Genomic DNA, 12,827 nt, shown 5'->3' with positions numbered 1-12,827 from the left:
CTTGTGTCCAGAGGGCTCTGACTGACACCTCAGGGTGGCAAAGTCTCACCTCCAGCTGGTTCATTTAAGAATTAGTTTGCAAAACTGAAAAATGCAATTAAAGGAACTGTTAGTTTTCACCTTTTCTAAAAATCCCCCCTTCAGGGGAATCATGCTGCAGTCCCCATGGAATGTCCAAGCCAAAGCAGCATTAACCAGGGAGCCAGGTGGTGTCAGCACAAAGCAGGGGTGCAGGTGAGCACAAAGCCATCCCCACATCACATCCTCCCAGGTTCTGAGTCCTGAAAGATTAATTCACTGCAGAGCCTGACAGGAGCTGTGGTCCTGTGGGAACCCACTGGCCTTGATTTACCCAGGCTTCAGCCCAGCCCTGCCTCTGCTCAGCAGATGGAATAAAAAGGAAAAGTGTTACATTTAAGGAATTGATTTTTGAAGCAGTTAGTCTTCCTAATTTGAATGTATTTAATTTTTTGGTTGCCTTTAACACACAAAAGTCAGAAAAAATGACAGAGGGAAGTAGCTATTTTGTTAAAGGGCATTGGAGCCTGTTTTTAGGTGAGGACACAGGCTGGGGTGTGACACCTGCTGTCCCCCAGAACCAAACCATCACCCAAAACCTCTGGGTAACCCCAGAGAGACCCTCCCAGGGAAGTGCTGCCCCAAGGCAAGCCCCAGCCCCTGGCTGCTTCTCCCCCCCTTGGGATTCACTGCAGAGAAATGGGGTGGCAGGTGCCAGCTCTGGGCACCACCAGGCACCAGGCAGGGGCTGAGGAATCACACCTGGCCCTGTCCCTCCATCCCAGGAAGTGATGGCTCTGAGTCACCCTGAAAACAGCCCCTGGGATGCATCAGAATATATTTAGGGTAAATGTAGACCTTTAGAAGGTCTGCTGGAGTGAGCTGGGATGAAATCCAGGTTGGGATGTGGAGGAAGAGTCTCTGTGTGCTTAGGGGGAATCTGGGCCTCTGCCACCCTACACACTGGCATGGGAAAGCTGCAAACATCTGATGTGAGCAGAAACTTAAAAAACAGAGCTGAGCCCCGAGGAAGGGATGAAATCCCATCTGGCAGCAGGAGGCGATGTTCCTCCCGGGAAAGTGGCATCATGCCAACCCCTGCCTCCCCACCGGCTGCCTGGAGACAAAGCTTCCAGCATCCCCTGGCTCTCCTGAGTTGCTTCCTTCCAAAAGAATTGGGAATTAGGGTTTTGTAGAGAAACCCAGCGCCTCTGCCATCCAAAGGGGGTGGCTACTGCAGGGATGGGGTGTTCTGAGGGAAAACCACCCTCTCCCGCTGCTTCCTTTGCCTCCTCACGTGAACCCCGTGGCAGAGGGAGGGTGGCTATCTATAGTCTGAGGAGGGCTGCCAGCACAAGTGCCCTTAATCTGGGCATGGCTGGCTCGGTGACACACCAGCTGTCCCTGCTCAGGTACTGCCTGTGGGCTCCAGCTCCAGCTGCATCCTGACACGCTGTCCCACGTGTTAGTCACTCCGAGCCACCAAGGCAAGTGGGAAGCTTTACTGAGCTTTTGTCCTCTAAAACTTCATTTCAGGTTCTCATTTCCAAGCAGCTGTAACCCATTGCAAAACAAGCAGAGGCATTCTTGAGGTCAAATAAAAGGAAATAAAAGGCAGAAGCCCAACTAAGTTGCAATTTTATTTCAGATCGGGGATGTTTGCAGGGCTCCTTGGGCTGTGTCATGGCTCCAAACTGCAGCAAAATGCTCCAGCATCCCCCTTCCCTGCCTTGGGCACCTGGCCCTGAGAGAGTCCAAACCCAGCAACAGCAAAATTCTTTAATTTGTTGCTTTCCTAAACCCTACTCGGAATGTTTTAGCTGAGGGAGGACCCATTTCCCCCCTTCCCCAGCCACATTGCTCCTGTCATTTCCTCTTCTCTGTGAGCCAGGACAGGGCTGTCACACCATGAGCCACCACTGTGCCTGCAGGCAGACACAGCTTTAGGAGGAGGAGGCAGGAGAGTGGCACTGATCAAACCCGACAGCCGCGCCAGGGCTGCAAATTTTTATTTAATTAAGGAGCCGGGACACTCAGAGGAAGCTTAATTAAAGTTGCTCTCCAAACCCACTTATTATCTCATGAAGAGGCTGAGCTCAGCAGCAGTTCCTGATGCTGGGACAGCATTAGAAAATCCCTGTTGGGCTGCCTCTACTCCCTGTGTTTTGTCCTTGTACACATCATCCTTCGGCTACATCCTGAACAAGGGAAAACATTTTTCAGTGAAAAATAACCAAAATAGATTTTTCCAATTCTGTTTGCAGAGGCGTGTTTTGCCCATTTGCCACCGCAGTCCTGGTGGCATCTGCGAGACACCAGCATTGCCCCTGCAGCTCCATACATCCAGCCAGGGCATTTATACTTCTGTTCTAATTAATGACACCATACTGAGCTAATTGCATCCTCTCTTAGGTAGCATAAGGAAGGGCAGATAGATATTGCTGTCATTTTGCTGGAGGGTACTTTTTGACAAAATCTTCTTGACTTGATGGTCCAAAACATAATCCCTCTGTGTATAATGTAGCACAGAGTATATTTCAAAGCCTTGATGGATACTTGATGCATCCTTCTGCCAAAACATAATCTTTCTAGATAACCTCTCAATTTTAATACACTCAGATACTCCTAAATAAACTAATTATATCCTCTCTCCTGCAATTTTCTGTTCCTGGGGTGCACATTGAGCTTGTCAGGAAGGTTGCCATAGTATGACTTCCCCACAGGACAGCTCAGGTTCAGCTCAGGGGAACAGGCTGGGAAGGGTTTGCTTGCCATTTTTTAGATTCTTCACTTCTGTTACAAATTCCTGGCAAGATCCTTTAGTGTGCAGAGGCTTGAAACACTTCCCCATGCTCAGTGAGACAGTGAAAGTAGAGTCCATGCTGTCAGTAAATCACTCCAAACAGCACCTTGAGTTCACTCTGGGCTCATTCCTGAAGTCTGGCCCATAAGCTCAGCTCCTCAGCTCTGCTTTTGGGGTGGCACCAGGCAGCTCAGTCACAGAACCACTGCGGTGGCACCTCAGCCCAGTGACACTGTCCAAGCCTCCTGCAGCCCTTGGTGGCACCACCAGGCGCCAGCAGCTGGGGCAGTGTCACAGCCACAGTGGTGGGAGGGGGCTCAGCCCTCAGCAGCTCCGCACTGCAGCGATTGCATCCCACTAGATTGCACTGGATTGGGCTGGGTTGGATTCACTGCATTGCATTGCATTGCATTGGAACAGATTCTGTGCCATTGGATTCCACTGGATTGCACTGGACTGGATTCCATTCCATTGGATCCTATCAGATTCCATTGGATGGATTCTATTCCACTGGATTCCATTGGATTGCATTGGATTGGGTTCTATTCCATTGGATCCCATCAGATTCCATTGGATGGATTCTATTCCATTGGACTGGACTATCTTCCATTAAGTCCCGCTGGACTGCACTGCACGGTACTGCGCAACGCCCCCGGGAGCAGTGAGCGCGCATGCGCGTCCAGACAGCCTCCCCCGCCCCCGCGGGCCATAGCCCCGCCCCCGACAGCCACAGGCCCCGCCCCTGCACCGAGCCCCTCCCCGATCAGGCCCCGCCCCTCGCTTTTAGCCCCGCCCCGGGTGCCCATAAAGCGGCGCGGGCGGGGCGCGCCGCGCCCTGAGGGCGTCGAGCCAAGATGGCGGCGGCGGCAGTTCGGGCCGGGCGGGCAGCGGGTGCGGGCGGCGGCGGCGGCCGCGGGGGAGCCGTGACAGCCTGAGCGGCTGCGCCCCGGCGCTTCTCCCGGCGACATGGAGGCGGCGGCGGGAGGCGAGGACGGCGAGGAGCCCCCGCGGGAGGCCCGAGTCCTGGGCTCCGAGCTGGTGGAGACATACACGGTGCGGAGCGGGGAGGCCCTGCGGGACGTGCGGGCAGCGGGGATGGGGCAGCGGGCCCGCCGCCTCAGCGGTGCCGGGGCAGCGGGTGAGGCCGGGCTCGGGGCCGGGCTGCCTCCGGCAGCAGTGCCCGGCCGGAGCTGTGCCCAAGCTGAGGACGGAGCGAGATATTTGGCACAAGTTTCCGAAGGGATTCGGGGAAAGGAGCCGCGCAGGAGCGGGGCTCAGCCGGGAAAAGCGGCCTCGAGCTCAGGGGTGCCTTGGTCCTTCGGGAGAGGCGGAGGCTCCGGGAGCAGATGTCGTGGTCTTGCCTGTATGTATCTATGTGTATGTGCGTAGATCGCCATCGAGTAAACACAGCTTTCAAAGCTGGACTGAACAAAGCAGGAAATCTTTGCTTTGCGTGGAAGTATCATAAAAAATCTCTGATCTTATTTCCAGAGGAAATCAGGTGATTTAGGATAGACATAGATACCGCACCAAAAAAAAAAAAAAAAAAAAAAAAAAGCCGTCAATGTTTTCATTTGGGAAAAGAATAAAGCGTTTGATATATAACTTGTTTTTTATCTGGTTGCATTCTACCAAGAGTTAATTGGTCTGTTTGTCAGGTAGAAGCTCATCCTAAAACAAACCTCAGTGTAATTGCAGATAGAAAATGTCTCGAGCTCACCACCCTTCAGTTATATAACTAAAAAGTGTTTTCTCCTCCTGCCTTATTTTAGTGTGTTTTGCAAGACCTTTTTACGGTAGAATGCACATGGATTACATCAGGCTTTCTGCTGTGGGGAAGAAAAGGGAAAGGGAGCAATGGTTTGGAAAGACAGCATTTGTAAAGTTTTGTGATGGATACAAGGAATATTTCACGCTCCTGCCTCTGTAAAGGTATCCAGGGAAAACAGGGCAACAGGAGAGTGGTTTCTGAGTTGTTAATAGGACAGAGCTTTACAGTGCTGTGACACATGAAGAGCCGAACCCCCTCCCAGGAGATGACCCTTGAAACAGGATGGGTTGTGGGAATGACTTTCAGGGGGTGAGTTGCCACATTTACAGGCGTATGGAGCACTCGGTGAAGGAGTTGGCTACAAGCTTGACATGAATTCTTGAGAAGTGCCTGAGCTCATTCTCTTAGTTGCGTGATGTGTATTGTCAGAAATGGTAGCACTGCTGCTGAGGAGTGACTGTGGGTGTGTTCGGATGTGGTTCACCCCTCAGTCACCTCTCAGTCAGCTGAGAGGCACAGTGAGACCTGTGGCTTGGGGACTAGAAGCTTCCATGTCAGGTGTGAACCAAGACTCAACAGTGTTGAGAATTTCCATCAGTATTATGCAATACAAGGGAATGAGAAAATTAAGTGCATTCAGTTGACAAAATGTCAGTGTCATCTGCTGCCTTATCCCTCTGGAAGTTATGGAGCAGGAGGTGAAACAGGAGCCCCTTTGCTGGTCCAGCCTACAAACCAGTGCTGTGGTAGGGCCACCCTTTTGTAATGCCATTAATGTTCTAGACTGAGCTGCAGTTGAGGTGTGGAACTCTGCAGGTAGCATTCACCTGATCAGCTGATAGTTGAGGGTAACATTTCAAGCTGTTGCAGCTAAGCCAAAGGAAGCTTATTTTTTCAGGACCAAATTTCTTTCTGTAGCAGTTATGGAAATACCATGGCACTTGAATGCCATTTTTCTTGGGAGCTTTAAAAGTACAGTGTAGGAAAAACAAGATTTGCCACTCTTTGGTCCTACTTTGAGTCTCTTGCTGCAATTTTGAAGGCATGTTGACACTACGCTTGCCTGTGTGTAAACCTCCTGAAGCTGTTAGCAAGACTTCAAGGCTGTTGTCAGCTTTTATGAGACAGGCCCAAGCCATGAGAAATGTGATCTTTAAATGAAAGCAGAAGTTTTACAAAATTCATCGTAGGGTAAAAAGTTTTTGAAAAAAATAGCATGTGTTTAGTGTTCATAATTAGTAGAGTGGTGCTTAAGGACATGACAAAGACCTGCACCAGGACAGAGATTGTGAAATGGTGTAAAAGGCAGTCAGATTTGGTAAAGGTAAGAAAGGAAATACAGCTGTAGCAACCTGCATCTTCATCCATTACCATATGGTCAGGTGGCAGTGATCCTGTTTACATCCTTGTTTGTAAAAGAGTGAACTGTTTTTCCTGTGGCAGATGAGCTTCCTGTTGAACGCTGTGTTTCAGAGCTCAGTCTCAATAGAGGGGGACTGTGATGACATCCATTTGAGAGTTGTGATATTAGATCCTCTAGAATATATCAGGGAGGCCCACAGCTCTGTGTAATGTTGAAGGTACTTTCAAAAACGTGATTCTAGTTGGAGATTTTAGCATGAAAGGCAAGGTATGGGTAAATCCAGTAGGACAAAATCCTGCACTGGTCGATGTGTTTTCTGTTGGGTTAGTGAGGGATGAGCATTTCCACGGGGTGTTTCTCCTGGGTGTGCTGGTCCAGCTGATGCTGACTGAAGACCGGTTTTGATTGGAAGGCCTCAAGGCTGTCAGTGCTTCGTTTGTTTCCTGCTATGCATTTGTCTGGCCTAAAATTGCCTTCCTGTTTTTCCTGGTTTTTGCAGCTGTTTTTAACATAAATACTAGCTTCGATATTTAAGGAAAATATTGTTGCTTCCTTGAATGGGTGTCATCTGTCTGACTACTTGATGAGGCAGGGAGGAGGAGATGTGGCTGCATCACTGCTCTGGAATTTGGGACCTACTGGCTGTAGTCACACCTGTGTCCCCTGTGGAGAGCTCTGTCATTGAAGGGCTGGGTTGTTTGGTTTTTATGCAGAGCTGAAGCATATGCAGTGGGATGAGGCATGCTGTAGAAATGCAGGTTGTCCATGTGAAGTGAGGTGAGCAGGTTTTTGTACTGTGTATAGGAAGTGAACAAAAAGCAGTCTGGAGTCGCTGCTGTTCATTTAATAGCTGGTTTGGAAATGTTTAGTAGGTCTTTCACCCCTCAGTATTTAGGAAGATGAAGGGATGCTGTTTGGTGATGTGGGCTCTTAACTGCAAAGAACTTATAGTGGTGTGCTAGAAAATAAAGCAAATATACAGCACTGCAAATATACCAAACACTTTACAAAGTAGACTGTAACCAACAGAATTGATTGATAGAAAGAAAGACAAAACTTTTTATACAGAAGGGCTTTGTAGAGACAGGTGGAGGAGGAAGTCCTGTGAGGGTAAAGGATGTGTTTTAGTTCAGTAGAAGTGTGCAGTTTATGGCGTAAGGATGGGTGGGGATTTCACATGGTGTATTTATTTATGTCTGAAAGAAAGTGCAGTGTGAGGATGTCATCGTCTGTTCATGTATCCCTTTAGCACTTGGTGTGACAGGCTGCCCCTGGAGAACCTCAGCTTAAGCTGTCAGCCTTTTCGTATTAGTGCACTCAAAATTTGTTGATGATGAACTTCAGCTCATAAAACAGTGAGCTATCTAAGGGGATTTTTTGCTTTAAAATGATTTGTTTCTATATTAAGAAAAGTCTTAATATGCACATCAGCATATTGCATTTATATATTTATTCTTCAAGATAACGGAGCTTGTGGATTGATGTGAAATCAATTGCTGTCTCTTCATGCTGATGCTGTTTGAGGGGTGAATATGTACTGCCTGCTCTGGCTGCCTTCTAGGTGGGAAATGCTGTAGCTTTTGAAATACTTAAGGAGTTGTAGCAGTGCATGCAATCCTTTAACAGGTACTTTCCCAACCAGACTGTCCATTTCAATAAGTGCTGTGTTTCTAGAAGTGGTCAGTGCTTGCCATTTCAGCAAAAGGATATTAAACCTTTATTACAAATTTACTCCATGTTTTATACAGAGAGGAGGCATTTCCTTGCTCACCTGGTGAGTTGTCAGATGTGAAGTTACTGAGTTTGCAGTGTCTAATCTGAGGTTTCATGCCTTGTGTACTCAGTGTGCATTGCATTTAGATGTGCTGCTTGCTCTGCCACAGTTTAACACAGTCAGCTTTGCAAATGTAATTACGGCTTGTAAATGTAGTACTTCCTTACTTCTAAGTTGAGTTTCTTGGGGTCTCTCCTTGCTTTCCTCGGGGTTATGAGGTGCTTTTGAATGCTGGTGTTATTCCTGTTCTGGTTTGTCACCAGTGCACAGTGATTAATCCTGATCTGCTGTTTCCCAACACAATATGACAGGAAAGCAGGCACAGGCCTTAGCTGAGTCCATGATTCTGTGTGGGCATCCTTCTGTGCTTTCAGTGCTCATCCCAGCACTGATGTGTCACTCACTGGCTGCACTAGTCAGACATCTTGGTTTGATTCTCTGTAGGGCTTGGCTTTTGTTCAGTGAGCCAGTCAGATGCTCACAGAAATAAAACTGGCATGAACTACAGTTCATCTTCTAAAATGCAGGTGGTATTCTATTTTATGTTTGACACTGTGCTGCTCTGTACTTGCAGTAAGTGAAGACTGGGCTTTTACGGAACAGATTGAAACTGTTGATGCTTTTTGTTTTCTCCAGTGGGTTTAGCAGCTAGATGTGTATCATCCTCATAGCAGCTATGAGTCAGCTCTGGGGGATCTGTGGTAGTAAGCAAGTTCTCAACTGTATTAAATGCTTTCAAGATTTGATTACAAGTTGGTGTTTTCCCCAAAGAGTATAGTTGGATTGGATAATATAGTTTATTTAATTTGTTGTATTCAAGTAGTTGTGGAACTGGTTTTGCAGAGCCTTGTTTGTTTTCTGTATGTGTTTTATCTGTACCTTTAAAATCTGTTTGGGATGGCTTGTTTCTGGCATATCTAAAGGTAGGCTGAGTTTCCTGCAAAACCAGTACTATTCAAGCCAGAAAGTCCCCTAGAATGAAAATCTTTGTTTGGTACATGCATGGCTAAAAATACTTAGTTTTGTATTAGGAAATGTTGGGTTGCTTGAGATAATTGTTAGTGATTCTTTGGGCACTGTAACTCTTCAGGAGGATGTCTTGTGGGCTTCATCCTAAAAGGAATAAAATAGCATCCACCCAACCAAATGTTTTGTTCAGTTTTCTCAAGGGTTAAGCTCCAGATTTCTGCTTAACTGAAGTGACAGCAGGATGCTTGCCAAGTTCCTCTGCCCATTGTGGAACTTGGGAGATGGAAGGAGGGATGCTGCCATCTCAGGCTTGTGGGTGCCTATGAATACCAACTTCAGTTAGCAGAAACTTTCAGAAGTACCTTAGAGCCCTTGGCTATTAAGCTTTGGGTTGCAAAAATGAAACCATGGCATTACACTGAGGTATCTGCATGCTCTTCTTGTGTAGCACCCCCGTGAGTGAGATCAGGAGTCCCACATCAGCACAGTCACCTCAGAGCTGGGGTTAGCATTTCCTTAGCTCTGGTTCTTGCAGAGTATAGACCCACCTTAAAGTGCTCCATCAACCAGCAGGTCTCACAGTCAGCTTCTCTTTAAGGCAAATGCTTTGCAGTGTCCTTACACGAATTTCGTCCTTTCAGGTGTACATTATTCAGGTTAGTGTTGGCAATCATCACTGGACAGTCAAACATCGTTACAGTGATTTCCATGACCTGCATGAAAAGGTAAGAATGTTAAAACTGTGACCTTTGTCTCTTGCACAACTTTGTACAATTCTTGTACTTCTGTTTTACAGAATGGTTTTCATAAGTTCTTTCTTCAGTAAAGAGGGAGAATGTCTGCCACGTGCAGTCTGAGCTGCAGACTTAAGTCCTCTTTGTGAGAACTTTATTACTTGCCCTGTTACAGTCCCCTCTTGAACTGGGGAAGGTTGACCTGGACAGCTTTAGCCTTTGGTAGAAGCTGTGTCAGAGAGGAGAGTTCAGGCTGGAGTCATTGAACCTTTTCCTAAGAAGGATGTTTATGATCAGCTGATTTGGTGACCTGTGTCTCAAAGTCTCATCAGGGTGGATGATAAAAATGTCCTTAAAGTAGCATGGGATAGTTACCAACCAGTGCTGATAAAAAACAAATAACAATGCGGAAATGTCTACTTTGCTCAAGAGTGTTCTGCTTTCTCAGAAATGCACTGGTTATATTTTATTGTTTTGTCACATTTGTTACATTCTGCCCTGGTACTGCGAGTGATTCTTTGAGCAGACACTATTATTAAACTCTGATCATTCCATGACAAAATGTTCTTTTGGAAAATACCTAATACTTTGAAGGCAGTGGCTAAATTTTCTGAAGTAATTGTATTTTTGGATCTTCCCAGGATCAGGCAACATGGGTTTAATGTGTTCCATTGCATCTTTTGTGCAGGTTTAGATGGCTTGTCAGGTATTAACTCTGATCTTTGTCTTTCAGCTTGTTTCAGAGAAGAAAATAGATAAAAATCTGTTACCTCCAAAGAAGATCATTGGAAAAAATTCCAAAAGCCTTGTGGAGAAAAGACAAAAGGAACTGGAGATCTACCTGCAAACTCTGCTGCTCAAGTTCCCTGTTACTGCCCCAAAAGTTTTGTCACACTTCCTACACTTTCATTTATACGTAAGTTATTTTTTTAGTGTCTGAATAGAGGCCTGAATGTCTTTCCCTAGTTCTCTGACTTGGAGAGAATTCTGTGGAATCTTCATGAATTTGCTGAAGTGGTTCTTTTTCAACATTTTGCACAATAAAACAAAGCATATTTTTAGTATTTTTGACACCACTTTTTATTGCAGTAGACACTGTGCTGGGAAGTAGAGTGGGCAGGGACTCCAGGAAGAGAAAATAAATGCTGGCAGGAGAGTTGGAAGCTGTGAATAAATGTGAGTGTGAACTGGTTAGGCTGAAGTCAAAAGTGCTGGCTCTCAAATGAGCATTGCATAATGGATCCACACCCCTCTAGTTAGTGGCTAATGGTTGGAGCTGTGGTTCTCACTGGAGCAGTTTCCAGTAGCCCAGATGAAGAAAAACAATGTGGAAGCATCATGATGGAGTGGCCTTTGGAGAAATAGCTCCAGCAGACAGTAAAGGGCACTTGAAGCAAGAAGCAATTACTTGATTTCATGTTCAGATTGCAATTTGTTCATCTCGCATGTGTAATTAGGCTTTTTTTTTTGCCATATCATGTTGTAAGGGTGAGAATGAATTTCATAAAGAGGAAAAAGCACTGGAGAGCTGAATGGAAAGAAAGGAGCAGTAGCTGCTTTGGGGTGGGATGTTTTGAGAAGGCCCTTCATGGTTTCATAGAAAAGCTTCAGAAATTAGTCACAAGCGATCCATTAGGTGTTAATTAAGTTTTAGCAACAAAGGTTATGTTACATGAACATAATTATCCTGGTGAGACTTCTGAGTTTCTTCAATAAAAACAGTTGAAGGTTTATTCCACAGTGTTGCTATTGCCTTGCAGACTTGAGAGAGAAGCACAGATTTATAACTATCAAGCCCTCTGAAATGGATCTGAGGTTTTAAATGTATTAAAAATGTCTGACAGTGTAGGGAGAATTCTGTTCAAATAGACCAAAATTCCCACAAGCACCATCAAATTGCATAAATTTTCTGTTCTCTGCCTGCTCTGTCTTGTAAATGACATCTGTTTCATTGAAGTTTCAATGTTGTAACTTCCACATGGTTTTTATGCAGGCAGAAGTTCTTCCTAGCCCCTGACTGATTTCTCAGAAGGATTTTTTTTCCTCTTGTGATGTAATCTTTTTTTGCTTTTCCAAAGAGCTAGCAGTATTTGGATGTGAATGCTTCCCTGTTTCTAAACTGCTCTCAGATACTAAGAGCAAAGTTATTGCTTAATCTGCATTTCTTTGCTTTAGGGGGATCGGACTTAATTGTAAACTCAATTGGCTTTTGCTTGGAACTTTAGAATACTTTTAAATATTTACTAAAACAGTGTTGATTATTCAATAGAAAAGCTAAAGATTTACCACAGTTTTTCTACTGGAAAAAATCACCTTTCTGCAGAACTTTGATCTTTTAAAATATCTTCATTACCAGACAACCCATGTACATACTGGAGCCATTATAATCCCTGATATTGCCTCATTAATTTATGTAGGAAGGCTACAGTATTTTTGTCTATTCTTTTTGGTATTATTTCCAGTAAGAATTATTTAATTTTATTTTCTGGGTTCCTAGAACTAAATGAAATACCAGCTGTAGATACTTTGAACTCACTTTGAAGTTGTTCTTGGGTACAGCCTAGCAAAGAGAAGCAGTTGCATGTGACAGCAATGTAGAACTTTATGGTTACTTCAACATTGAAAAGGATTTCTGCAGTGATATGGGGATGCTGATTTTGTTGCCTGGTCTTTGTCATCTTAGAAGATTTGGTTTGTTAGTTTACATATAGAAGGTTTTGCAGGAAAAGCATCGAGTACCCACAAACTGCTGTCAGAGACACCTGCAAACAATGGACTTCTGTGGGTGTGATGCATTTCAGTAATTACAGCTAAGACAGAGGTCTCTTGTAGATCTGACACAGGAATAGAGTTGGGGTTTTTTTGCCTGCTAGTCATTGAACAGTCTAAGTCATAATCTTGTTCCAATTATAAATGTAAAAAAAAAAATTGGCTCTGTGTCCCAGATGACAAAAGAGATACAGAGTAGCATTTTCAATTAAGTCTGTGCTTGCCAGATGAGTGTAATTGGCTTATTCAAATGGGAATCAGAATTGCTTATTTTTGTTTGGAATACAGCTTTGAGCTTGTTGTTCTCAAAACTATGGCGTGGAGGCTTTGTTCTCATCCTCAGTGAATGGGGTTTCAGTTGCACTAAGAGTGATGTTCTAAAATCCTTGCTTCATCAAATGAGCTGAGCTGTCTGCTGCAGATGTCCTGTGGATGTATTCCCTTGTTATGAATCATGAGGTATTTGTCAGCAAAGTAAACTCATGAAATATTCATGTGCTGATGATCCATAATATCTGTTTATACTTTGCAGCTACCTTAAAATGAGATGTTTGTCTAGGGGAAGCTTCACCCTCACAAAGAGATTTATTTTGTTCTTTTTCTGGGCCTTTGAAAGGGAGCTGTTG

The 12,827-nt window shown here is 45.2% G+C and overlaps 1 protein-coding gene across 3 annotated transcripts in view; it reads left to right on the top strand.

Annotated features, from left to right (window-relative positions):
* The first annotated feature begins 3,626 nt into the window (after positions 1-3,626).
* Positions 3,627-12,827, top strand: part of NISCH (nischarin) — a 29,475-nt gene continuing 20,274 nt past the window's right edge. The window contains exons 1-3 of one of the 3 annotated variants that reach the window (XM_063411371.1): positions 3,627-3,874; positions 9,340-9,423; positions 10,166-10,348. In XM_063411371.1, coding sequence (XP_063267441.1) covers positions 3,788-3,874; positions 9,340-9,423; positions 10,166-10,348 — 354 coding nt within the window. In that variant the 5' untranslated portion in view covers positions 3,627-3,787. The remainder of the gene's footprint in view (positions 3,875-9,339; positions 9,424-10,165; positions 10,349-12,827) is intronic. The other 2 variants (XR_010082231.1, XM_063411370.1) reach the window with 2 other exon arrangements.

Source organism: Prinia subflava, chromosome 14 (assembly GCF_021018805.1).
Source record: "Prinia subflava isolate CZ2003 ecotype Zambia chromosome 14, Cam_Psub_1.2, whole genome shotgun sequence".
NCBI lineage: Eukaryota > Metazoa > Chordata > Aves > Passeriformes > Cisticolidae > Prinia > Prinia subflava.
Note: the sequence above shows the minus strand (reverse complement) of the source record. Positions and strands in the feature narration are given on the sequence as shown.